This window comes from Limanda limanda, chromosome 16, assembly GCF_963576545.1.
Source record: "Limanda limanda chromosome 16, fLimLim1.1, whole genome shotgun sequence".
In the NCBI taxonomy this organism is placed as follows: domain Eukaryota; kingdom Metazoa; phylum Chordata; class Actinopteri; order Pleuronectiformes; family Pleuronectidae; genus Limanda; species Limanda limanda.
The window spans coordinates 1,546,401-1,574,089 of NC_083651.1; the positions used below are offsets into that span (position 1 = coordinate 1,546,401).

At 45.0% G+C, this 27,689-nt stretch overlaps 2 protein-coding genes across 2 annotated transcripts; one reads left to right on the plus strand and one right to left on the minus strand.

The window, feature by feature from the left end:
• Nucleotides 1-4,155: 4,155 nt before the first annotated feature.
• Nucleotides 4,156-17,748, minus strand: dnajc10 (DnaJ (Hsp40) homolog, subfamily C, member 10). The gene is made up of 25 exons (XM_061088282.1): nt 17,646-17,748; nt 16,353-16,594; nt 16,100-16,262; nt 15,494-15,544; nt 15,333-15,415; nt 15,069-15,200; nt 14,857-14,950; nt 14,684-14,761; nt 12,834-12,877; nt 12,582-12,647; nt 12,354-12,419; nt 12,167-12,256; nt 11,739-11,849; nt 11,552-11,666; nt 10,191-10,318; nt 8,779-8,895; nt 8,594-8,695; nt 8,136-8,196; nt 7,824-7,918; nt 7,494-7,627; nt 7,258-7,311; nt 5,032-5,179; nt 4,821-4,943; nt 4,518-4,625; nt 4,156-4,436 (listed from the first exon to the last, which is right to left on the minus strand). The coding sequence occupies exons 2-25, from the start codon at nt 16,560-16,562 to the stop codon at nt 4,425-4,427; spliced, it is 2,385 nt and encodes a 794-aa protein (XP_060944265.1). The 5' UTR covers nt 16,563-16,594; nt 17,646-17,748; the 3' UTR covers nt 4,156-4,424.
• Nucleotides 17,749-18,690: 942 nt separating this feature from the next.
• nup35 (nucleoporin 35) lies at nt 18,691-25,060 on the plus strand. Its single transcript, XM_061088290.1, has 9 exons — nt 18,691-18,970; nt 20,472-20,627; nt 20,727-20,851; nt 21,170-21,233; nt 21,742-21,850; nt 21,957-22,026; nt 24,368-24,496; nt 24,613-24,720; nt 24,826-25,060. Exons 1-9 carry the CDS (start codon nt 18,958-18,960, stop codon nt 24,901-24,903), a joined length of 852 nt encoding a protein of 283 aa, XP_060944273.1. The 5' UTR covers nt 18,691-18,957; the 3' UTR covers nt 24,904-25,060.
• The last annotated feature ends 2,629 nt before the right edge of the window (nt 25,061-27,689 follow it).

The following is a 27,689-nucleotide window of genomic DNA, read 5'->3' on the forward strand; positions in this document are numbered from 1 at the left end:
ACTGGTTGTTGTTTGACTGTAAATAAAGTTCAAAGTGTCAAAAAGTTCACTTTTAATAATATTATATCTATATTTAAATCAAGTTAATCATGTTAAAACTTTAAAGTGTTTTAAATGTTTTTACTGTTGAATAAAATTTAGAGTAATTTATTTTCACTTCATTAATATAATAACAGTCATAATGATATACTAACAATAAAATAATTAAAAACAGTGATTATAATATGTTAACATTAAAAGTAATATAATACTAATATAATTTAATAGTAATGATAATATCTTTGATCCTTTTTTCTTAAGCTTCCCTCTATCACTTCCGTCAGAAGTTTCAAATTAAAAGTTTTTATAATAAGATTGATATAACTGAAGAAAACTTTACTTTTCTTCTGAAACGTTTCTCAGCCCCACAGCGCCCCCTGCTGCACCTTAATGTCTCATTAATACAATATTTAAATCCCCTGTGAACAAGTGTAAACAAGGGTGACTTGACAAAAAGCAAAGAGAAATGTACCTTCAAGCTATTACAAATAAACATTTTCTATCGAATCCAAAATTCATTGGCTAGATATTGAACTCGATGCCACCTCTTTTTGAAGATAAAGATCTTTCTTGATAAACTGTCCAGGTGGGGGAAGAATGATGGTGGACTTCATTGAAATAATATGATTTGGAGTCAAAGGTTCAGGTGAGGATGGGTCATTCAAGTGTTCAACGGTCATTGGTCTGCTTTTAATGATCGCCATCACAAATAAGTGAATGATGAGTCAACAGCAAAAGTTCCACTAATTATTTAAAATAAACCTTTCATGCCGAGACGTCAAATGACGAAGCTGCCGTTCACCACATGGTTACCAGGCAACCGACGCGACAGCACATTTCAAACCCAGCTTTTCTTCATGAGCAGCAGCTGAAAACAACGGGGGACAACAGACATGCAAGCCAGACAGACTGAGAGTATCATGGACAGCAGTAAGCCACGCAGACTGAGAGGATGAACAAACAGTCTCACCGGGGGACAACAGGCTCATCGGGGGACAACAGGCTCACCGGGGGACAACAGCCTCATCGGGGGACAACAGACATGCAAGCCAGACAGACTGAGAGTATCACAGACAGCAGCATACTACACAGACTGAGAGGCTCAACAAACAAAAGTAACTGTCCACAGACTGGATCTGAGAGGGGGCGGGGCCAGCCAGCCGATTCCCCATCACTGGAAAAACCAACGGTTAAAATCATTGTGATGTTTCATAATAAATCAGCTGAAACACAAATGAAGAACTAACACACATTACATTCTGTTTCCACTGTTCTGCTCACTTTGTTTTTGAAACTACATATATCAGCAGTGAAAAAACACTGCATTAATATCATCTACTAGCCAATCAGGTGAGAGGAGGTGTAACAAGGAAGCTCATGTGCTCATGGGGGGGGGCGTTCACTGTCTCCCGGAGAAATGAACACTGTGTTTAGGGTTAGCATCTATTATCACACTGGCATTTAATTATCACGGCAAACAAGTACACTGCACTAAACTGTAAGTGTTAATGTAAAGTGAAAATAACAAAACCAGTCTGTATGACTTGTGAACGAATATAATTCACGTCTTTCTATACTAAAAACACAGTGTTAATTTCTCCGGGAGACACGGAACGTCCCTCGTTAGCAGTTTAGCTAGCGTCTGCTGACAGCTGCTAGCTTTAGCAGCCTAGCTTTAGCAGGCTAGCTGTTTAGCTAGCGTTTACTGACAGCTGCTAGCTTTAGCCTGAGCGCAGAGCAGCCGTCGTCATGTCATGTCTGTGGGACTCGGGGTTAAGTGACGCTGACCGTGAATACCTGCTAGCGTTAGCAGCGGAATCACGGAGCTAGCTGCTAGCTCATTAGCCGCTAGCTCGTTAGCCGTCTCCAGCTGTTGTTATGAATCCGGGTCAGAAAACCCGTCAGCGCCCCCAGTGGTCAACTACAGCTACTATTGAGATCATCTATTAGGCAGAAGAAGCTCCGGCGTCAAAAAAGTGATCCGTACATTTCTATCACCGGTACTGAGCTGTAAATTATGTATATTTGTATTAATTTTCATAATATTTAATAAACTTCAAATAAATATTATCTGAACATGTTCATGATGAACAGTAGCTCGGGGTGACTCTGACGCTCAGGACGAGCATCGTCACCGCACACGATCTTTGAGCTACGCACATGGGACACACACATTCACACAGGTGCACACAACCACGCACACGCGAACAAACATTTGCACGCTCCAAGTTACAGTTCATTATCTAACACATCTACTCTGTTGAGCTGTGGAGCGACCGAGCTCCGCATCTGGGTTACACACACACACACACACACACACACACACACACACACACACACACACACACACACACACACACACACACACACACACACACACACACACACACACACACACACACACACACACACACACACACACACACACACACACACACACACACACACACACACACACACACACACACACACACACACACACACACACACACACACACACACACACACACACACACACACACACACACACACACACACACACACACACACACACACACACACACACACACACACACACACACACACACACACACACACACACACACAAAGACACACAAACAAACAAACAAACACTTACCAGCGGTTCAGGAAGCGGCGCGTTCATCTCGACGCCAGAGTAAAGTTAGAGAAAGTGAACACCTTCTGGTTTAAGTAGTTTCCCGGTTGTGTGTTTTTTCTAAAGATAATTATTAAGAGTCGTACTGTTTATAGTTGGAACCGTTTTGTTAATAAAAGTCATTTGGTTTGTTTAAAGATGATTTATTCGGTGACATGTAAAGAGGTCATTGGAAACTCTTATTTTTGCTTTCAAGCACTGGTTTTGCAGATACATTTGTCTGAATTGGTAATTAAGCCCGGTGGGAGGGGCTAAAGGTTTGATAGGGGCTGAGTCTGAATCCAGTTACACAGAAGGTAACGTCAGAGCTCATTAGAGAGTTCTTCCTGTCGATTTGATTTTAAAGTATTTTTGTTTAGTATTTCTTTTAAATGTTAACGAGAGCACCTTGGTTTGTCGACTGAAAATAAATTGAAAACAATATTTTTTTGACCACGTCTGTGTTTTCACACTCAGGTGTTTTTAAGAGAGACCACAGATACGTTATGACTCATATCCAAACTTGATGAGGTAAACCCCTTGTGTGATTTCTAATGTGTGTTATTTTATATTCTTTAAGAAATGGAACTTTTTATCAAAAATGAATTATCACAAACTGTTCTGTTTAAAAAAAAGCTCTCCCCCTGATCTCCCCTCTATGGGCAAACACTGTCTGTTGATAATTTTGTTCTTTTATTAATAAATCTATTGAGACGTTATTGTTTCCAGTCCCTTTATAAAGATGGACGCCATGACAGCCGCCAACATTGGAGCCAGAACACCAGCATCACTGGTCACTGTGTCGAGCCTGGTGATTGGTTCATCGCTTCTGGACGTGCACGTTAGGTCCTGTGTGAAATGTGTGTTCATACATGAGCTCATTTATTATAAAGACAGTTTGAATTTGGCGCGTTACCATAGAGACAGAGTTTCATCAGTGTTTGAATCTCGTCCCTTCACCAGAGGAACCACAGTGACCCCTGCTGGCTACACTGGAACCACACAACCAAACAAACCACTGGGAACCGTTCAGCTCTCTTATTTTGACTTTTTACTATTTCATCACGTATCCAGTCAGTAACTTTTATTAATTCACATCCTGACATTTACATGTAGCAAGAAAGAAACTGTCCAAGAATCCAAAACCACAAATTATTAAACTTGATACAAAACCAAGAAGCTGGAACGAGAGAACGTTTGAGACACATTGGTTAAAAATAGTAGATGTTATATATAGATATAGTATTAATACCCTCACGTTGATCATTTATTAAGTAAATGAGGATTTATATCTATAGTAGAACTAAAGCAGCAGTAAAAGTTGTAAAACTGATGTGAAAGAAACAGTTTTATTGTCCAACAGTTTCTTCAAGATCAATGAAACTCAACACAACGTCGACAACTGGCTTTGGTAGTGTGTGTGTGTGTGTGTGTGTGTGTGTGTGTGTGTGTGTGTGTGTGTGTGTGTGTGTGTGTGTGTCAGTAACGTGCACGGCGTCCCACAGTTTTACTTCATAGAGTAAATACAAACAATGGAGACAAAATAAAAACAAATAAAAAAGGCAGAAGTTGTCAGTACATTCATCACAGCAGGAAACTGTCCGTCTGTCCCTCTGCATCACGGCTGGGACACAGGAGTGTTCATCGATTGGTCGCTGCCCCGGACCAATCAAATCCAGAGCTCCTCCTCCTCTGACCAGTAGCTGGTCTGTCTCGTGGCTCGATGAGGTCAGAGTTCATCCTGCAGAGGAAACAACTTGTGTCAGACTTTTCTTCTTCAGATCGCTCACGTCGGGATTTAACACAAACAAGATATCTTTACCTTTCCTTTGCTGTGTAACCGTGGCAACAGCTGTTGTAGTCGCTGTCTGATGGTGTCAGCGATCATGTTAGAGTCCCGGCTGTTGATGGGTTCCCCACTGTGTTCGAACTGTCAACACACACACAGACACACACAGACACACACAGACACACACAGACACACACAGACACACACAGCGTTACATTTTCTCCAGGTCCATCTTCAACTCTTTCACAATTAAACCTCAACTTGCTTGTTGTTAATTACTGAAATGGGGAGGCTTTTATTGTGATAGTCACAGGAAATGCGTGCGTGTGTCCTCACCCTCCTTGTTGCCAGGTACGGATAAAATCGGACTGTCGGGTAGGCGGTGATTCCAGCTGATTGACAGATCTGATAATGAGCCTGACAGTCGACCTTCCCCGCCCGAATCTCCCCTTTGAGAATCTGTCAATCAGACAAACACTTGGTTCAGAAGCTCGTAGAACCACAGGGAGAACGTCTCTTTGATTCTCAAAGGAAGAACTTCTCTCACCCGAGCCAGGATCTCAAACTCTGGAGCAAACTGTTGACAGGGTCCACACCAGGGGGCGTAAAAGTCCAGAACCCAGTGATCCCGACCCGACAGCACCTGAGACCTGAACGTCTCCGGAGTCAAGTCCACTGTCGCTCTGGGTAAAGAACTGGACATGGGACATGTTAGAGACATGGAAGCACACAGAGGACGGGACAGACACACAGAGGACGGGACAGACACACAGAGGACGGGACAGGCAGTGGACGGGACAGACAGAGGACAAAACAGACAGATAGACAGAGGACGGGACAGACACACAGAGGACGGGACAGACAGTGGACAGGACAGACAGAGGACGGGACAGACACACAGAGGACGGGACAGACACACAGAGGACGGGACAGACACACAGAGGACGGGACAGACAGACAGAGGACTGGACAGACAGACAGAGGACGGGACAGACACACAGAGGACGGGACAGACACACAGAGGACGGGACAGACAGACAGAGGACGGGACAGACAGACAGAGGACGGGACAGACAGAGGACGGGACAGACAGACAGAGGACGGGACAGACAGACAGAGGACGGGACAGTCAGACAGAGGACGGGACAGACAGACAGAGGACGGGACAGACAGACAGAGGACGGGACAGACATACAGAGGACGGGACAGACAGAGGACGGGACAGACAGACAGAGGACGGGACAGACACACAGAGGACGGAACAGACAGAGGACGGGACAGACAGAGGACGGGACAGATACACAGAGGACGGGACAGACACACAGAGGACGGGACAGACAGAGGACGGGAGGGACAGACAGAGGACGGGACAGACACACAGAGGACGGGACGGACACAGAGAGGACGGGACGGACACAGAGAGGACGGGACAGACACACAGAGGACGGGACAGACACACAGAGGACGGGACAGACACACAGAGGACGGGACGGACACAGAGAGGACGGGACGGACACAGAGAGGACGGGACAGACACACAGAGGACGGGACAGACACACAGAGGACGGGACAGACACACAGAGGACGGGACAGACACACAGAGGACGGGACAGACACACAGAGGACGGGACAGACACACAGAGGACGGGACAGACAGAGGACGGGACAGACAGAGGACGGGACAGACACACAGAGGACGGGACAGACAGAGGACGGGACAGACAGACAGAGGACGGGACAGACAAAGGACGGGACAGACAGAGGACGGGACAGACACACAGAGGACGGGACAAACAGTGGACGGGACAGACAGAGGACGGGACAGACAGAGGACGGGACAGACAGAGGACGGGACAGACAGAGGACGGGACAGACAGACAGAGGACGGGACAGACAGACAGACGACGGGACAGACACACAGACGACGGGACAGACAGACAGAGGACGAGACAGACAGAGGACGGGACAGACAGAGGACGGGGCAGACAGAAGACGGGACAGACAGACAGAGGACGGGACAGACAGACAGAGGACGGGACAGACAGACAGAGGACGGGACAGACAGAGGACGGGACAGACAGAGGACGGGACAGACAGAGGACGGGACAGACAGAGGACGGATCAGACAGACAGAGGACGGGACAGACAGACAGAGGACGGGACAGACAGAGGACGGGACAGACAGACAGAGGACAGTACAGACAGACAGAGGACGGGACAGACAGACAGAGGACGGGACAGACAGAGGACGGGACAGACAGACAGAGGACGGGACAGACAGAGGACGGGACAGACAGAGGACGGGACAGACAGACAGAGGACGGGACAGACAGACAGAGGACGGGACAGACAGACCGAGGACGGGACAGACAGAGGACGGGACAGACAGACAGAGGACGGGACAGACAGACAGAGGACGGGACAGACAGACAGAGGACGGGACAGACAGAGGACGGGACAGACAGACAGACAGAGGACGGGACAGACAGACAGACAGAGGACGGGACAGACAGACAGAGGACGGGACAGACAGACAGAGGACGGGACAGACAGACAGAGGACGGGACAGACAGAGGACGGAACAGACAGACAGAGGACGGGACAGACAGACGGAGGACGGGACAGACAGACAGAGGACGGGACAGACAGACAGAGGACGGGACAGACAGACAGAGGACGGGACAGACAGACAGAGGACGGGACAGACAGACAGAGGACGGGACAGACAGAGGACGGGACAGACAGAGGACGGGACAGACAGACAGAGTCTCACCTCAGGGCCCATGTTCTCAGTGACTGAGCGTCTCTGTGCCAACCGTTATAACTCCTGCAGACACAAATCCACAATCAGGGATGAGCAGTGTTTAGGATACATGAATTTAAAATACCTTTTGGGAATACAAAATAAAGTATTTTGTAATTTGTATTTGATCAATCTGATGAAAACTGTATTTTTGTAGTTTGAAGACGACCACAGAGAGACAGAGAGTTTCAAAGTGCGTTACATACATGAAGCGATCTGGTTGCCGGGCGTTGCCGGGGTACAGTCGGATTTCAGGGTACGCCCTCACACCCTGACTCTGACACAACGACTGGAACCGCTGACAGTCGACTGAGCCGACCAGGATCTGACCCGACAGCAGCTGAGAGGAACAGGGAGAGACACTGACACCAGAGACTCAAGCATCAGACAGTTTGTAGCTGCACAGGACAAAAAGTGTCTACAGACAAATAAACCTCATGGGCTTTTAGTTGTTCCTGTTAAATTGTGTTTCAGTGACTTTATAAAAAGCCTCTGTACGTTGTGTGGTTGATGTTAAACGTGTCGTGTTGTTGTACCCTGGCCATGCGTCTCCACTCAGGCATCAGAGCCTGACAGGGTCCACACCACGGAGCGTAGAAATCCACCGCCCAGATCTGCCCTTCAGCTCGACCTGCAAACACGTCACCGGTTACAACAGAAAATGGTCCTCGAGTTAAACAACTGCACAAACAATTCAATAGTTTAAACTCTATAGATCCTCACTTTCCTTTTAGAGACTGCATCATGCTCTTCATGTCAAAAGTTAAAAAGCCCTGAAGTCTGTGGTAAAGTGAAATCCTCTCCTGAACAGAAAACGGTCTGTGAGTTAAACCCTGTTTGGGTTTTACCTTTCACTCTCTCAGTGAAGCTGGAATGATCCAGGACGACCACAGAAGGATTCACCAGATCCTGAGGAGGCAGAAAGAAGTGATGTCACCGTCTGAACCTCACACAGCTGGGAGGTTACAGGCCAAAGCTTCATGTTAGCTTAGATTCAGTCAGTCAGGATTTAGTCTATCTTACCCTTTTTATAATAGTAAAATTGTATTTTATAGTTTTCGTCAAAGTTCTTGAAACAACACTTTCTTCTCGTCTCTTTTTGTCGGTGATGTTCATCAACATAGTCACAGTTTGTGTTTATGACATGACCTGCAGGTAAAGAGTTCACCAGAGTTTCCTCCTCCGGTTAAAAGAGTTCCCTGCTTCTATGGTTTGTCTTGACAACAATATCACGGCTGTAATTGTTGTCAGACTGTGAATTGTAGATCTTATGTTGTATCCCGATGTCATTGGTGGGATGTCCTACCTGTATGAACTCCAGGATGCCGTCGGCTGACTGCTGTCCTTCATATTCATGAAGGGAGGAGCCGTTAATGATCACCGTGGTGGGGTACGCTTGGATGTTATACTGAGACACAGAGAGAAAAGGTTTCAGTCTCTCTGACGCCTTTCTCGGGATGAATGGTACAGTCCAGATGTGTGTGTGCTCACCCTGGAGCAGAGGTTGTGGTGGATGGTACAGTCCAGAGTTCCAAACTTCATCTGTCCGGCCAAGTGGATGGAAGCTTTCCTCAGCTCGGGGAGCAAAGCTCGGCAGGGAGGACACCACTGCAAACACAGATCAAACCTCTGTCAGACTAAAGTCTAACACCGGACGTCACAGAGTTCACAAGTGACAACCTAGAGTAACTCGTGATTGGTCAGGCGTGAGTATGGGCGGGACCTATGTCACCACGGCACAGACTCCCGATGACTTCACATCGGTACCCGAGATATTTTGGCTTCGTTTTTATTTAGTGAAAGGAAATGGGGACGTGTTGTTCATCTTAGTCATTTGATAGTTTTATCTTCAGTCAAGTGTCAGATTCTCTCTCAACACTGAAGTTAGCTTGATTCTATTAAACTTTAAACACTGATTTAAAAGCTCAGATCCAGATCAACCGGGGTTTTCTACCGGTGCCATTAAAACTTGGAATAACATCCCAACATGTATCAGAGACCTAAACACATATCGGTCATTTAGTTCTAATCTGAAACAGTGGCTGTTTGATAATATGATCTGCCAGCACTAAACTTGACCCGCCTGCTCTTGCCTCCTTGTGTCAGCGTGTCTGTGAATTTGTCCTGCAACTTACTTTGTATGCTTGCTTGTTTGTATGCTTTTTGTAGCTCGTTCTATGTCTCTCCTGTGCTGCTTCATGTACTATTGTCATGTCGACTTTTTGTTAGTTTGTTGTGCATGTACTGTCTGCTTTGGTGGGCTACTGCCTCGATGTCTAACACATATAGATGTCCTCTATAAGTCCTAGTCTACCTTTTCAATTTGTGTTTGTTTGATGCTGACTCTTGTTTGTCCTGCATGCTTCATGTATTTTAATGCTTGAACTACTGAATACTTGTATGTGGTTATAATTAATGTTTTATCTGTTGCTTTTCTATGTTTCTTTTTTAAACTCTTTCTGTTATTTGCTTATTTGCTTTTTAGGGAGCCTATTGTTACATCTGGCCAAGGACTGCAGATGGAAACTAACCTTCTGGCTAAATCTGGCATATTTACAGAAATGTCTATTAATATGCACTGTCCATGTCAAATAAACAAACAAACAAACAAAACTTTCTTGTAGCAAAGAGACATGTTTATATGTGAGTGACGTGGATCTGTGTCTCAGCGTCCGTCTCCCTATCCCTCATGTTTGTGTTGTAGGTGGAGCTCCATCTCCAGCCCTGAAGGTAAACATGGAGTCAGTCGGCCATCGAGCAGCAGAGTTTCAAACACAAAACAATCTGAGCTGAAGTATCAGTAATGACGTGGCCAGAAACCATTTTCTGATCCTGTGCCTCCCCGCTGACGCATCGGCTTCATCACGATTAGCTGCTGTTATTAAAGCAGAGCAGTTACAAACCGGAGCAAAGAAGTCCACCAGCCACGGCTCCTTCCTGTCGGAGGGGAAGTTGTCGGGCTGCAGAGTCGTCACATGAGCGCGAACGCTGTCCTTCGCAAAACCCACGATGTTGTACAGCACATCTTTACCTGTGTGAAGACACGGGTTAGAGAGACAGACACTGAAGAGACGGACGAGCGTCTCAACGTGGTTCAGTCCGTGGTTCAGTCTGTTGTTCTGTCTGTGGTTCGGTCTGTGGTTCAGTCTGTGGTGTGGTCCGTGGTTCGGTCTGTGGTTCAGTATGTGGTTCAGTCTGTGGTTCGGTCTGTGGTTCCGTCTGTGGTTCTGTCTGTTGTTCTGTCTGTGGTTCAGTCCGTGGTTCAGTCTGTGGTACGGTCTGTGGTACGGTTTGTGGTTCAGTTTGTTGTTCTGTCTGTGGTTCAGTCTGTGGTTCAGTTTGTGGTTCGGTCCGTGGTTCGGTCCGTGGTTCGGTCTGTGGTTCTGTCCGTGGTTCAGTCTGTGGTTCAGTCCGTGGTTCGGTCTGTGGTTCAGTCTGTGGTTCAGTCCGTGGTTCAGTCTGTGGTACGGTCTGTGGTACGGTTTGTGGTTCAGTTTGTTGTTCTGTCTGTGGTTCAGTCTGTGGTTCAGTCTGTGGTTCAGTCCGTGGTTTGGTCTGTGGTTCAGTCCGTGGTTCGGTCTGTGGTTCAGTCCGTGGTTCAGTCTGTGGTTCGGTCTGTGGTTCGGTCTGTGGTTTGGTCTGTGGTTCGGTTTGTGGTTCGGTCTGTGGTTCAGTCTGTGGTTCGGTCTGTGGTTCGGTCCGTGGTTCGGTCCGTGGTTCGGTCTGAGGTTCGGTTTGTGGTTCGGTCTGTGGGTCAGTCTGTGGTTCAGTCTGTGGTTCAGTCTGTGGTTCAGTCTGTGGTTCAGTCTGTGGTTCGGTCCGTGGTTCGGTCTGTGGTTCAGTCTGTGGTTCAGTCCGTGGTTCGGTTTGTGGTTCAGTCTGTGGTACAGTCTGTGGTTCAGTCTGTGGTTCAGTCTGTGGTACAGTCTGTGGTTCAGTCTGTGGTTCAGTCTGTGGTTCAGTCCGTGGTTCAGTCCGTGGTTCAGTCCGTGGTTCAGTCTGTGGTTCAGTCTGTGGTTCAGTCTGTGGTTCGGTCTGTGGTTCGGTCTGTGGTTCAGTCCGTGGTTTGGTCTGTGGTTCAGTCTGTGGTTCGGTCTGTGGTATACTATGTGGTTCAGTCTGTGGTTCAGTCTGTGGTTCAGTCTGTGGTTCGGTCTGTGGTTCGGTCTGTGGTTCAGTCCGTGGTTTGGTCTGTGGTTCAGTCTGTGGTTCGGTCTGTGGTATACTATGTGGTACGGTCTGTGGTTCAGTCCGTGGTACTGACCGTGGTGGATCTCGAAGTCGTGGATTCCCAGTCCTTTGAAAACAGCCACGCAGTGTTTTTGGATGTAGAGAGACTGACACAGCTCCGAGTCTGTGATGCAGTTAACTCGACCGACCTGAGGAGACAGACAGCGTCAGACAGAGACAGACGGGCATAGTGACAGACAGACAGACAGACAGACAGGTACCTGTATGTGGTCGTTCCTGAGGAAAGACTGTAGCTTCTTATACTCGCTGGAGGTGGAGCTTCTCTCTCCAAACGTAAAACTGACCAACCAGCGATGACGGGCCAGTTTGCTCTGAACACAGGAAGATATACATCACAGCGTTGTATAGCGTTGTGAAGCCTTGTGTAGTGTTGTGTAGCATTGTGTAGCGTTGTGTAGCGTTGTTTAGCGTTGTGTAGCGTTGTGTAGCGTTGTTTAGCGTTGTGTAGCGTTGTCTAGCGTTGTGTAGCCGTGTGAAGCCTTTTGTAGCGGTGTGTAGCGCTGTGAATCATTGTGAAGCCTTGTCTAGCGTTATGTAGCGTTGTCTAGCAGTGTGTAGCAGTGTGTAGCGTTGTGTAGCGTTGTCTAGCGGTGTGTAGCGGTGTGTAGCGTTGTGTAGCGGTGTGTACCTGGAAGCTGTCCCTGGTCAGCAGTTCCAGATCCGGCAGATGGTTCATGACCTGAGTGTAAACCTCTTTACTGTCCAGAGTGTTCAGCCACTGAAACACAAACCCACTGAGTCACTACTGCAGTACTACACACAGTATTACTACATACAACACTAAGTGAACCCACACAGGAAGTGATGTCACTCACCAGCACGCTGTCCTTTTGGTCCAGAGACGAACCAGGAGGGAATAAAGCCGTCGCTCCGCCGGTCACCTGACAGACGGCAGAGAGAGTGAATACTTACAGATCAACTTCTCTGCCTCCACTGGTTTGTGAGTTGAAGAATCACGTGTACATATGAGTAATACTAGTATCCGTAGTAATACTAGTACCCGTAGTAATACTAGTATCAGTAGTACTGCAGTATAAACCTACATGGAAGCTGTGACAGAGCTGCTCCTCAGCGATGCAGTCCATCCATCCCACCTTCACCAGTCCGTCCTGCACTCACACACGAGGACGACAAGTTAGAGACGTTCAGCTCAGAAACTCTTTGAATCTCAAGCTTATATAATATATAATCTAACTTTCAGAGTCATGTGACCCCTGCAGGTGAAACCAGGTGTAACGTGTAATTATTTACTATATATAAAACATTTAACTAAAATAGTAATGGTGCATTCTCACCAACATTCCTGCCAACTTCTGTGTTGTTTTTGGCTCCAGACAATCTGAGACGGAGGGAGGGACACGTTAGCATGGACACGTTAGCAAGGACACGTTAGCATGGACACGTTAGCATGGACACGTTAGCAAGGACACGTTAGCATGGACACGTTAGCAAGGACACGTTAGCAAGGACACGTTAGCATGGACACGATAGCATGGACACGTTAGCATGGACACGTTAGCATGGACACGATAGCATGGACACGATAGCATGGACACGTTAGCATGGACACGATAGCATGGACACGTTAGCATGGACACGTTAGCATGGACACGTTAGCATGGACACGTTAGCATGGACACGTTAGCATGGACACGTTAGCATGGACACGTTAGCATGGACACGTTAGCAAGGACACGTTAGCAAGGACACGTTAGCATGGACACGATAGCATGGACACTAGGGCTGCTCGATTATGGAAAAAATCATAATCACGATTATTTTGGACAAAAACGAAATCACGGTTATTCAAACGATTATTTATATGTGCTCTTATTTTTTTTAATGACTAACCGGAAGTACCAGTCACTTCCGGTTCCGGTTAACACCTATTACGGCTGCGTGTCTTATTTCTCCGTGAAACCATGCAGGATATCGGTGCCTGGTTATTCAAACCCTTAGTGATGGCAACCCTAACACGCTCCATAAAAACACTTTGTAACTGAGAACTTTGAAATTTCCTCTCAATATTAAATGCCAAATAATTGTTTCAACTCGATTATAGTAGTTTGGAGATCGTTTGATCCAATAATCGTAATTACGATTATATTTCGAGTAATTGAGCAGCCCTAATGGACACGTTAGCATGGACACGTTAACAGGGACATGTTAGCATGGACACGTTAGCATGGACACGTTAGCATGGACACGTTAGCAGGGACACGTTAGCATGGACACGTTAGCATGGACACGTTAGCATGGACACGATAGCATGGACACTAGGGCTGCTCGATTATGGAAAAAATCATAATCACGATTATTTTGGACAAAAACGAAATCACGGTTATTCAAACGATTATTTATATGTGCTCTTATTTTTTTTAATGACTAACCGGAAGTACCAGTCACTTCCGGTTCCGGTTAACACCTATTACGGCTGCGTGTCTTATTTCTCCATGAAACCATGCAGGATATCGGTGCCTGGTTATTCAAACCCTTAGTGATGGCAACCCTAACACGCTCCATAAAAACACTTTGTAACTGAGAACTTTGAAATTTCCTCTCAATATTAAATGCCAAATAATCGTTTCAACTCGATTCTAGTAGTTTGGAGATCGTTTGATCCAATAATCGTAATCACGATTATATTTCGATTAATTGAGCAGCCCTAATGGACACGTTAGCATGGACACGTTAGCATGGACACGTTAGCATGGACACGTTAGCATGGACACGTTAGCATGGACACGTTAGCAAGGACATGTTAGCATGGACACGTTAGCATGGACACGTTAGCATGGACACGTTAGCAAGGAGACGTTAGCATGGACACGTTAGCATGGACACGTTAGCATGGACACGTTAGCAAGGACACGTTAGCAGCATGACAAGCTACATGACCAGTGTCCTCTGTGGTGGAGAAACGTGTCAACACAAATGCCTTAGAACACGTTCTGCCTGACTTCCACCATCTGAGGATTCCAGGTTTTGTGGAGGAATGTTTCAGCTTCTACGCATAAACATGTTGTCCATACACGAGACACCGGTGTGACTCATGTCTTTGTGTGTCCCACGCTACACATGGGACACGTGTGAGAACACTTCCAGGCACAAACAGAGCAGGTCACCGAGTCACAGAGAGCGTTACCTCCGGTGTCGGAGCAGAAGGTGATGAGCCAGCCGAGCCCGGACGAGAACGCACTCTCCACCTCGCTGAACACGTTTCCTGTAACACAACCGGTCGCACTCACGGGTCAAATCCACAAGTCTGATGATACGAGTGAATCCTGATTGAGTTTAATGCAGCTGGGAGTCGCTCACCTTGCCAGAGCTGAGTGACGGTGGTTGTGATGAACTTCATGGAGAAGCTCACCAGCTGGTCTTTAGAACGCTCCCCGTTATACTTCTCTGGTTTCTGTAGAAAGGTTCCATTAAAAAACATGTAATCAATCGTTATTTTTTTCAAGGTTTAGATTAATGAAGCTTTGAGAATAAAAAGATGAGAATGGATTTTGAAGGGTCTATAAACCGACCTGTCCTGATCTGAATACGAACAGACTGGGGTAGCTGTTGATCCCTTTCCTGCGGCACAGGTGGTTGTTGTCTCCACAGTTCACGGCTCCGATCCGGATCACTGCGTCCATCTCTTTGGCAAACGCCCTCCACTGGGACACACACACATGTTACTCACACTAAACTCTAAACTCCACCGCTGCTTTTATCTGTTCAACACAGACAGGATGAATAATGTATTCAACAAGATATGAGAAAAAAGAATATATTCATGGTGTCGTTACCGTTGGCGCCAGCTCGTGACAGTGGGAGCATCGTGGGAAATAGAAGTTGATGAACCAGATTTCTCCGGAGTTCACTGCCGCCTCTGAAACAAACAGCCGTTACTACGGTTACTGCCGTTACTATGTTTGACTGAGTTAGAAGTGAAAATAATCCCACTCACCGAAATCTCCGCTGTCCAGCGTGATGACCTCTAAATCATCGTCATAGATACCTGAACAGAGACAGAGAGACATTAATGGACTCTCAGTAAACTCACATGTGAGCCTTGTAAAGGAAATATAACAATTGACCATAATAAAATGTTTATTTCCCCTTTGATTGATCATGTTTGAATCCCTACACTAAAGGTTTCCTGTAAGTAACTAAATTCATTAGTCTGCTTCCTCTCTTTGATCATGCCGTCTTTCCTGTAGAAACTGAATGTTTACTGGCCTGATTAACATAGACACTGTTACCTGATTTCCTCTCGACACAGCCCCTTACTACTGAATGCATATTGGCCTGATTGCTAGATTGTTGTATTCATGGGATCAAAGAATCTCAACCTTTCCTGTTTAACACACCCCCTCCAGCATGGGAGTGGTCAGCCAAATGTATAAAGACTGTGAACTGGTTTCTATCGGTGTGCATATTACAGACTCAACCCTGTGGTATGTACCATGCTCTGAGCATTAAAGTGTGACAATACTGTAAGAGAATTTTGTGTCTCGTTTCCTCGTGGGATTGTAGAAATCGCCACGACAGCCTCCTCACTGGAGACACGTACCAAAGTCGTAGCGGTAGTAGTTCCAGCTCTCGTAGCGTCCTCCCTGCTGCTCGTCCAATCCCTTCTCTCCATATTTGTCATATTTCTTCCGGAGGTCTTCGTCCTTCAGGACCTCATAAGCTCGATTCACCTCCACGAACTTATCGTGGGCCGAGGAGTCGCCCTGCAGCACGACGGTTTCAGGGTCAGGGGTCAGAGTTCAAATGTGCAGAAAGTGTCTCAGGGAACATCAGAGCTTCTCAGAGTAACTCACGGGGTTTTTGTCCGGGTGCATGGTGAGCGCCAGCTTCTTGAAGGCCTGTCGTATCTCCCTGGTCGTCGCCTCCCTGCCGACTCTCAGCAGATCGTAGTAGTCTCGGCCTTCCGCCCAAACCGCCGCCATCATGGCGATGGAGAGCAGCAACGGCAGCGTTAACCGGACGTGACGGCGCCGCTGAACCCCGAGGACAACCCTGAGCCCCATCACCAGTCCTCCCACCACGACCACCAGAGCAGCTGGAACACACAGAGACAAACATCCTTCTGAGGATCAGCGAGGACGAGAAGGTGAAGACGTCCAACTGGGAAACTCAGCCAAACACATCCTGGGTCAAGGTTTATTATCATGTAAACTAAGTATTTTCAAAGTAAATATAACAATGTCCCCTCACGTCTCCTAATGTCCCCTCGGGCTGCAGTAAGAGCAGGATTCCATCAGCTGCTCATTCAAGTATTTCCTCTGTGAGCAGATATTGCCCAACCCCATTCAGATAGTAACTAAGGAGTGTTGTCTGAGGATTGTATCTGTGAACTGAATATCTGTGATCTTGGCCGTGCTGGACAGAAACACTCAGACTTACATGTTTCACTGTTTCTGGAATTTCATTAGTTAATTAACTGGGGAAAAAAAAACATTAAGCAATTAATCATTAAAGCGTAAATGTGTTAGTTGCAGCCCCACTCCCAGCATACAGTGCACACCCTGAACTCACACACGCACAGTCACACAGTCACACACACACACACACACACACACACACACACACACACACACACACACACACACACACACACACACTTTCATTCATATGTCATCGATTTGGACAATAATGGTTATTTGTTGCCTTTATCTCGTTTATGAGATCTGAGCATTAACACAGTTCGAGCCGCTGGAGTGAACATGGAGCCAGAGTCTGTATCTATGAACTATAGTATTTATGAACTACATAAAACATATAGATATGTATATGAAAACATAAATCTAAAGTGTCAGTAAGACACTGTAGTTAACATGTTTATAACCACAGACACTGTGTGTAACTAACAGACAGTCAGAGGTCACTGATTCTTATGATCCACACATTTAAATCTGAGTTTTCTCTCATTTAGTTTCTCTGCAGGGAAGCTAGACTGAGCTCAACGAAGCTAAGCTAGCAGCTAGCTCCGCTCTGCAGCACTAATAACAGCCTGCAGGCTAATTAGCCACTTAGCTAAACAGCGACACTCAGTTTCCTGCTGAAGATCAAAGGAATCTGATGTAAAAGAATAAAAAGCCTCAGCTCGTTACCGGAGAGTCGATTCCACTTCACAGAGAGAAACTCAGGATCCGGTTCAGGACCCGGATCAGGATCCGGTTCACACTTCAGACTGTGAGGAGCTTCACACCGGCATCAAGCTACACCCACAGCACACACACTTCCGCTTCCGCTCACTGCATGTCACAATAAAATGCCAACATGGCCGTGAAATGTGTGACAAACAAATGTTTAGCATCGGACTTTTCAAAATAAATTAAAATCCGCACGTCTTTTTGTTTGATTGCTCATTTTGTGTAACATCACGTGAAAATGTCTCACATTAGTTTTTTCATCCAAACATATTTTTGTTTAAATGTTGCTGATATATAAGGAACATATATATTTATACTATTCACCTGTATTTATCTGTTTATAGCAACTGAACACCACTGTAAATATTGTAAGTTATAGCATCACTGAAGTTGTAGTACTTCCTGCACTTATCTGTATAAATACTGCCTTTGCACTTCTGGTTGGATACAAACTGTATTTCAATAGCGTTGTACTTGTGCTCTGCACAATGACAATAAAGTTTAATCTAATCTTATAATTTAATTCACCTGTTGTTAAATAGTTCAAAGTTATTTTTCATGTTTCGAAGAACCAACGTTTACATCAATTCCATGAAATATCTAAAGAAGTATTCGGACTGTAAGGTCGAGCAACCTTTGAAACCATAAGGGACCAGCTGTTTATCAACTCGTATTTCAAATTCCAAAATGACAAATCGTGAATAAAAAGGGTCTGTTTGTGTTTTTTAAACTCTGTGGAAACACAGTGTGATAATTGTGTTCCTATATGTGTGTTCTGTATTATTATGCATTTATATACTGATATGACCTGAGTCCCAAATAAAGCTAAACTAAACTAATTGTACAACTCATTTCAAATTAATGCCCGAATGTATCATTCACACATGTCAATACAAAGTGAAATTAAAATGTGCTCAATAAAAAGACAAACACATTTTATGAGTTACGCTTAAGAGGCGACTTCCCGGGACGCCTCTTCTCATGACGCTGAATGAATGCGCCGGAAGTAGCTGTGTTAGCTGCGGCGCTTCCACCACGTCTCCAGCGTCAGTGAAACAAGCAGGTCGAGCAGATATTAAACTTCTTAAACTGACCGGAAGTCTTCAGCTTCACGTTATTAGATTCATCGCCTACTGAGAGTGTCCGGGACACTGAGTGTTAGCTTAGCACGTAGCATCGCTAGCCTCGTTAGCCCGCTAACTAGCTAGCTCGGTGCCTTGCGTCATTTCCTACTTTTGAAAATCGCGGCCTGAACGAAGAAGCAGAGAAGATGGAGCTTCAAGGTAACTGAGTTTTCATCTGATGCTATTTACATATTAATAATCTGTTAGCTCAGTATTAGCTCTTAGCTGCGGTTTATCATAAACGTTGCAACATGTTGATTGACGAAGTTCAACAGTTTAAAAGTGAAGGAGGAGAAAGTTCAAATCTCTTGAGAAGTTCTGTCTTCATTGAATCTTTTACCAAAGCGAATCGATCATCTCTCACATTTATCTAACTCCTGCAGACTGTTATTTAATGAATATGTGTTTTTACCTTTGTGTTAGACTTTAGTGTTTTTAGTTTATTATTCCTTCATTTCATTTCCTGCTGCTAGTCTGGATTTTATATAGTATTTTTAATTAATTTTATTATTGAGAAATGTGATCTTCCATCAGAAGTGCTGACAACAGTGTGATGTGTCAATAAATTGGGTTTGAGTTCTAGATTCACCTCCATGATAAATCTCGACCTCATCATCCTCACTGGTCTGAACCTTACACACTTTGACAGTATGACTGTTTAATTACATCCTGTGGGGTTTTTGAAAATCTAATGTCTAACTTTTTATTGACAGAACAATCAATAAAACAGTTGATCATTGAATCAGTGACGGTAATAGTTATAATAGGCAGCTGTCAAAACAAGACATTTCAGGCTAAACCTCATTTTGTTTTAATATTCAATCTGAAGAACAATAATTGGCAGATGAATCAATGATGAAAATAATAATCAGTTGCTGTCCTGGATATCCTTGTTCTGTGGTTTAAACTAATTGAGGCCTAACTTCTCCTCAACCTTCAGTTACAGACGATCTCTTCAGGGTTCGTACGGTCATGGAAAACCTGGAAAAGTCATGGAATTTTAAAATGTGTTTTTCCAGGCCTGGAAAAGTCATGGAAAAAAATAATTTCCCAAAAGTTTTGGAAAAGTCATGGAAATTTGTTATATTCTTATTTTCATGTCGTTCGTTTTAGGGATGGGCATAAATACTCGAGGAAACACGCTGTTTTTTCTATTTTCACTGCATTTTAATATAGGCTATAAATAGTGAATTTTAATATAAAAATATGAATGATTAATCGAAAAATCGATCGTTAATTCTTCCGACGATTGATTAAGACAATTTAATCGAATGCCCATCCCTAGTTCATTTACGCTGAGTTTTAAATAATTCATACATTTTTAAAGAAATATGCTCAAAATACAAGCAGGCATACTTTGGTTTGTGTCATTTAAGGTTTACTGTATGCCTTGGAATTCTCATTGTTAGTTTGAATACTACATTTTGTCACTTTTTCGCGTATACACCGAGATTTCACGCAATGTTCGGTCATGGAAATTTGGTTTAAAGTCATGGAAAAGTCATGGAAATCCATTGGTCAAAATGTGTATGAACCCTGTCTCTTAGCGTAGGATAAATGTTCAGTAGAGTTCTTGTTACGAGCCGTCGTCTCTCAGGCTTCCTCCTCCGGATCTGTCTGTGGCTGCTTGTTAAAAACCACCCGTCTCCCTCTCTGTCAGTGGGAACTGAACCGATGACCCTGGGCTCTCCCACCTCCCCGAAGCCCACCTCCGGAGCTCAGTTCCTGCCGGGCTTTCTGATGGGCGACCTGCCGGCCCCCTCCACTCCGCAGCCACGCCCCTTCAGCCTCAGCATGCCCGTCCTGGAGAGCTCAGGTTCGCCCGGAGGTTGTCAGGAAGACACACCCACCTGCAGATCAGCTGATTGTTGTTTTCTTCTGTGAATTTGTTTAAGTGTCCCGTCTTTCATTTTAGGATGTGGAGGTTCCGCCCCTCAGCCCGTGGTTCCCACCCCCAAAGACAAAAGTGGAGCCCCACCTGTCCGCAGTATCCGTGATGACCTGGTGTCTGTAGGGACGCCGCTCAGTGCTCACAGACAGGTTAGCACGTGGCACCTGACAAAAGTTCCCTGAGTGACACATTTGTTTTGGTTGGGAGCAGAAATGTCATCTTAACAAAAGACATCTCAGAGGATCTAGTCTTTGAGGATCAGCAGGAGAAACTCAGGGAAAGATATTCTACGAGAGGAAACAGGTTTAGATCAGCTCATGAAGAGATAAGTGTCTTTAGTGACTGATATTTTGCACGACGCAGTTGAGAGACAATGTCCTCACAAAGCAATGTCCTCACAACTCCACAGTTTTTCTTTTTAAAACTCAGACCCGTGTTAAATCTCTCTCTCTCTGTCTCTCTCTCAGTCTTTCTCAGTCATGCAGTCACCTCTGTGTGGACGTCAGCCCTCAACTCCAGGAGCAGGAACAGGTACAGCCTGATAGTATTACTACTGCTGGTACTACTAACTCACAAGTAGTACTAACATCGATTACTTGTCCTCCCTTTTTATGACCTCCATGTATAAAGCTGGAGAACTCTTCAACAACACAAGAACAATACAGAGATTAGAAAGGTACACGTAATTTGGGATTTTTTTCTTGAAGGATCGGGAACTGGATCTGAACTTAATTCTCACACTATGGATTCAAGTCTCTTTCTACAACGAGCAAATATCGTCAGATTTATTAACTTGCGCATTATTCTTTAAAACAATATTCATTCTGCTAATACTTGGATATTTGGAAGAATATCTGTCATTTGAATGTACACGTTTCTAGCAAAGTCAACCGCAGCTCAACTTATCAAATTTGTGAACATCTCTCTCTCTCCCTCCCTCCCTCCCTCCCTCCCTCTCTCTCTCTCTCTCTCTCTCTCTCTCTCTCTCTCTCTCTCTCTCCCTCCCTCCCTCCCTCCCTCCCTCTCTCCCTCCTTCCAGGTGTGCAGCAGCTGTGTCTGTCTCCAGCTCAGGTGGACCCGTTTTACAGTCAGGGAGAATCTTTATCATCGGACGATCAGCTGGATCAGACCTGGGTCACCGTCTTTGGGTATTTTTATTCCTCCATAAACTGATGCACTGCTGAATAAGAGTATGAAACAAGTATAAGCACATGTATATGCAGTTTAATAAGTGTGTGTGTGTGTGTGTGTTAGTTTCCCTCCAGCCTCGGCCTCCTACATCCTGCTGCAGTTTGCTCAGTACGGAAACATCATCAAACACACGGTGAGATGGAACACGAACCCTTCTGTCTTAGTGAGGTCCCTCGATGTCTTAATGTGTCCTCCACCCGCTGTCCTCAGCAAAGACATCTCAACTTAACACCGAACTCTGAACCCAGAAAAGGCGATGACCAGTCGAAATGTGATCTCGTTAATGTTTGTCAGACTGAAGCTGTTCACAGCAACAACAAGCTGAAGCCCAAACTGTGTCACATGAACGAGACCCAGGTCACATGTTAACTGAGCTCTCAAACCTGTAATCTCAGGTATGCACATGTGTAAAAAGGAAGATGTTGTCTCCACAAAGAGAAAACACGCTCTCTCACAGCCTCACGAATATCCTAACAGTGTTGAGCAAGTGTTGGACTGTGTGTTGGACTGAGGTTGAATGTGAGGCTCTGCTGACATCAGCATATTCACCAACTGGTTTTGTCTGCTCAGCCGCTGAACTACAACTGCACCAACCGCACATTCACTCCTCTGAGCAGAAGTAACACAACGACATGTCTGTGGCGTCCAAGTGTCTGTGCACATGAGTTAAACTGAGGCTTTGTACATATTTACTGAACCTTTAAGACAGAGCACTGATATCAGATCAGTTTAGGTTTCTGAATCAGTCGCTGGATGCATGTTGTATCTGTGGCTCGTGTAGGGAATGTGCCAGGACTGCTGAATTATCCTTTCATGAGCGACACCACTTATCATGTGAGCATCGTCGGGAGCTGAGCCAATCCCTGCCGACAGGCTCCAGACTAACGTTTCCATCTGAAGCTGGAAACTGAACGCTAGACCTCTCACTCGGTGCATTATTCAAAATATGAACTGAGCCATGTCACAATGACACATTTTGTGGGACGATATTTTGTCCCAGGAATCATTGTGATAAATGATATTGTCATTGTGAAACCACGTCACACTATTGGTATAACAACAAATATTATAGCATCATCATGCAAGGTCCTCCTTTCAAAGAGTAATAAACTTTAATTAATATGAGTCTCAAACTCTGGAGAGAATCAAACAACACAAAGTGAACTTCAGTTCTGTTCAGGTTGTAACAACTTGTGTAAAGTGATTAGGGTTGCAAAATTCCGGGAATATTCAAAGTTGGAAACTTTCCATTGGAATAAACGGGAATATACGGGAATAAACTGGAAATGTTGTGGGTAATTTATACTAACTGTATTTACCTTGTCATATACAGACATAAATATAAACATTTTGTTTTGTCATAGGCTGATTTGAGCCCTGAGGAAACTTTGGGCACTTGACTATATGCTTCTGCATCGTTGTGTCATTCTTAACATAGGTCTTTGCACAGTATTTGCAAATGTACACAGCCTTTCCTTCTACATTGGATGAGGTGAAATGTCTCCACACATGAGAGAGTGCACGTGGCATTGTTCTGTAGAATAAGATGAGAAAAAAGTTTGTAAAAAAACACTAATGCAATGCCAGAGATATAAACAGTTAGCCAAACAATTGGAATCGTCTGTAAACATATTTTACAATTGATGGATAAATGAATGGAAATAGGCTAGATGAACAGATGAACAATCCTCAATCAGCATGCTCATATATTTTCCCAGTAATATCATGGAAACTTACCTGACTAGTCCTGCACTCTACAGCAGGCCTCAGTAGCCCTGCTGTAGAGTGAAGCATGCTGGGAGTTATCTGTGCATGTGATGGAAGAATGACCAGTGGAGGCTTGAAACTCAACGTTCCATACATCTTTAAAATAGAGTTTTGAAGGATGTTTTTATTGCTCAGCGTCTAATTTGCATAGTTGTTTTTTTTTCAAAATTCCCGAGCTTAATATTCCCGTGGAAAGTTTCCGGAAATTAACCGGAAACTAACCGGAAACTTTCCGCCCCTTTGCAACCCTAAAAGTGATCTCAGGTCAGTTTGGAGGACGACACTCAGACAGAGACTCTGACACGGTTCAAACCAACCGCTGCTTCTGAACTGATCCTGGAGCAGTGACACTAATTGTTTTGTATTAGTGGTCCGTCGTGGAAATCCTGTTTTCACACTTTTTGTTGCCACTATTCAAAGTTTCCCGCCTCGTTCACGCCCTCATCTCTGCCTCACTGTCCATGTGAGCGGGGGCGGGGCCTGTGTGTGACTGGAAACTCTATCAAATACACTCACAAGATAAATGTTTGTCTCACCGCTGCGACCAAGGATCATTAGTCGCCTCCTTGATCAGTGAATCAACGTAGAGTAGGACTCAAGGAACTCAGATCGTACAGATGTATTGGTGATAGATACATGGACAGAAACATTGAGGATGAAATAATGGAAACATTGAAGTATTAAAGGAAATATTGATGTGTTGACAGATGGCGTCTCCTGGTAACTGGATGCACCTTCAGTATCAGTCCAGGCTTCAGTCCAGAAAAGCTCTGTCGAAGGATGGGAAAGTGTTTGGCGACGCCATCATGGTGGGAGTGAAGCCCTGTATAGACAAGGTCAGTGTCTGTTTACCTGCCTGCGTCTGTACGTGTCTCTGCCGTCTGATTGGTCCTGCTCATCAGGTGACAGCTTGAACTGAGTGATGTCGTTTCTCTCTCTCTCTCTCTCTCAGAGTGTGATGGACAGCAGCGAGGCCGTCTCCTCCGCCCTCCCCTCCACTCCTCGCTCGGCCATCAGACCGCTCAGCGCCGCCTACAGGAGCTCCAGCAGCGACTACCAGGTGACCTCTGACCCCAGGACTCACACTGGCTCTATTTTAAAGTCTGCAGTGGTTTTCATTTGTTCTTGGAACTTCAGGAATAAACCCGTGTGTGTCCGTCTTCAGGTGGTGGCCGACAGACAGACGCCCCGGAAGGACAACAGCATAGTTTCCAAAGCGATGGAGTACATGTTCGGCTGGTGACGTCCAAAGTGCATTATGGGATACAGCAGCCTCGTGGGAGGGGGGAGAATCAACAGATGAACTTTCTGAGTGTGTGGTGCGTGCGTGTATGTGTGTGTGAATGAATCTCTCTTATAACTGTTTTTTACTGTTTGTCAATAAAGTTGTCTGATTTGAATCCAGTGAATGGTCACTCACAGGTGCTGTTCTCTAAGCAGCCACATGACGTGAGTTTGAGTGTTTGAGCTCGAACCTTCGGCAGAGCTTCACAGGTTCACTCCGAGTGTGAAATATAAATGTGTCCAGCACAAAAAACCAAGAACATGGAGCATGTTTATTAAAGGTCTGTATTGTATTTTCTATTTGGAATATTTGAGACAGTTCACATGTTCATTGAGCCCCAGGAACCAAAAGCTTGTGCTCGGGTGCAGTTAAACACGTTACATAAGGAAGTGTTTATGTAACTGCTCTCACCTCCACCTCCTCTGCTCTGGATCGAGTTCGGCAACATATTTGGCGGAAGAAGGTGCAGCTCGGTGTCCGTCAGTCGCCTCATGACTCAGATCGTGACTCACGGAGCCGAGAGTTAAACGGTAGACGTCAAAATACTCAGAGACGTTGCTAAGATTAGTTACTGAGGAAAATATTAGTGGTGGAAGTTTTGAACCTGAAGTAAAAGTTCAAATAGACAAATCAGATTTGCCTTTATTGATCTTCTGTGGAGGAAAAGTTCAAGTGACAGAGCAGAACAAGAACAGTAAGAAATACTAATAATATATAAAAGGCTGTTTTTGTTATGTGCAATCCAAAGATAAGTATACAGATTCCTTGTCATATATAATATTTGTTTAGTTAGTAATTTGAATAAATGATTTGCCTAATTATCGTATCATATTTAAATTTATTTAATAAATAAAATATCCAAAGTAATTAAAGTTGTCACTTAACTGTAGTCGAGTCGAAAGTCCAATATTCTCTGTGAAACTTGAGAAAAAGAAATATGAAGCAGAAGTAATTTGAAATTAATTATTTTCTCCACAACCTAAAGGACAGAACCACGTTGACTGAATAAAGATTCAAATTTAAAAGGTGTGAACATGTAAACATGAACTATCAGTGGGGGGGGGGGGGGGGGTTCCTCGGTCATCACAGAAGTTGACCTTTCTCCTACTCACCAATTCCCTCTGGTTTAACTTATCCCAGCGACATATGGTCTGCTGCTGCAGCACGAGATAAATGACAAGAACAGGCATCGCCGGCTGGAGCGAGCGCACAACAGAGCGCCAGAGCGGGGGGGAGGGTCGACGAGAGGCTTTAACTGAGCTTATGTTTGACCTTTGTGACCTTTTCAGGGACATCTGACGCTGTGTGGTTAGAGGAGGGTCGGCACACATTCTCAACAAGTTGTGGTTCATTGTTAATGCACACACAGATAATAAAGGCTTCTCTAATCTGCAGCTTTGTGTTGCACAGATTATGACACAATAGAAACCTGGCTACTGTAAAAAAAAACACACTAATTTTATACATAAATATATAAAAACAAGAAACGTCTCTGTGGTTGATTTGCATCACTTTAAAGTCCTTTAGCATCTTGTGTTCAGTCCTCAACCGGTTGAATCCTTCCTGAACACTTCAGTGGTTGTTCAGTGCTCATTAAGTAGCTCGATGTAGTTTTTCCTCTTTATGTAACTTCTCTATTTCTCTGAGTTTTTACGTTTTGCCTCATGTTGTCATTCAGCATCTCTGTTATTAGTTTTTGCATCAATTTGTGGCAAACTCTGTGTGTCTGTGTGTGTTTGGTGTCTGCAGGTGGTCGTTTGGTATCTCTATGTGGTCCGTCCTGGTCTCAGATCAGTTCCAGGTCCAGTTCTGGTCTCAGATCAGTTAAAGTTCTACTCTCAGATCAGTTTCAGGTCCAGTTCTGGTCTCAGATCAGGTCCAGTTCTGGTCTCAGATCAGTTCAAGGTCCAGTTCTGGTCTCAGATCAGGTGTAGTTTTGGTCTCAGATCAGTTTCAGGTCCAGTTCTGGTCTCAGATCAGTTTCAGGTCCAGTTCTGTTTTCAGATCAGTGTAAGTTCTGGTCTCAGATCAGTTTCACGTCCCGTTCTGGTCTCAGATCAGGTCCAGTTCTGGTCTCAGATCAGTTTCAGGTCAGTTTTAGGGTCCAGTTCTGGTCTCAGATCAGCTTTAGGTCAGTTTCAGGTCCAGTTCTGGTCTCAGATCAGTTTCAGGTCCAGTTCTGGTCTTAGAGAAGGGTAAGTCCTGGTCTCAGATCAGTTTCAGGTCCCATTCTGGTCTCAGATAAGGTCCAGTTCTGGTCTCAGATCAGTTTCAGGTCAGTTTCAGGTCCAGTTCTGTTCTCAGATCAGTTTCAGGTCCAGCTCTGGTCTCAGATCAGTTTCAGGTCAGTTTCAGGTCCAGTTCTGGTCTCAGATCAGTTTCAGGTCCAGTTCTGGTCTTAGAGAAGGGTAAGTCCTGGTCTCAGATCAGTTTCAGGTCCCATTCTGGTCTCAGATAAGGTCCAGTTCTGGTCTCAGATCAGTTTCAGGTCAGTTTCAGGTCCAGTTCTGTTCTCAGATCAGTTTCAGGTCCAGTTCTGGTCTCAGATCAGTTTCAGGTCAGTTTCAGGTCCAGTTCTGGTCTCAGATCAGTTTCAGGTCCAGTTCTGGTCTCAGATCAGGTCCAGTTCTGGTCTCAGATCAGTTTCAGGTCCAGTTCTGGTCTCAGATAAGGTCCAGTTCTGGTCTCATATCAGTTTAAGGTCAAGTTCTGTTCTCAGATCAGTTTCAGGTCCCGTTCTGGTC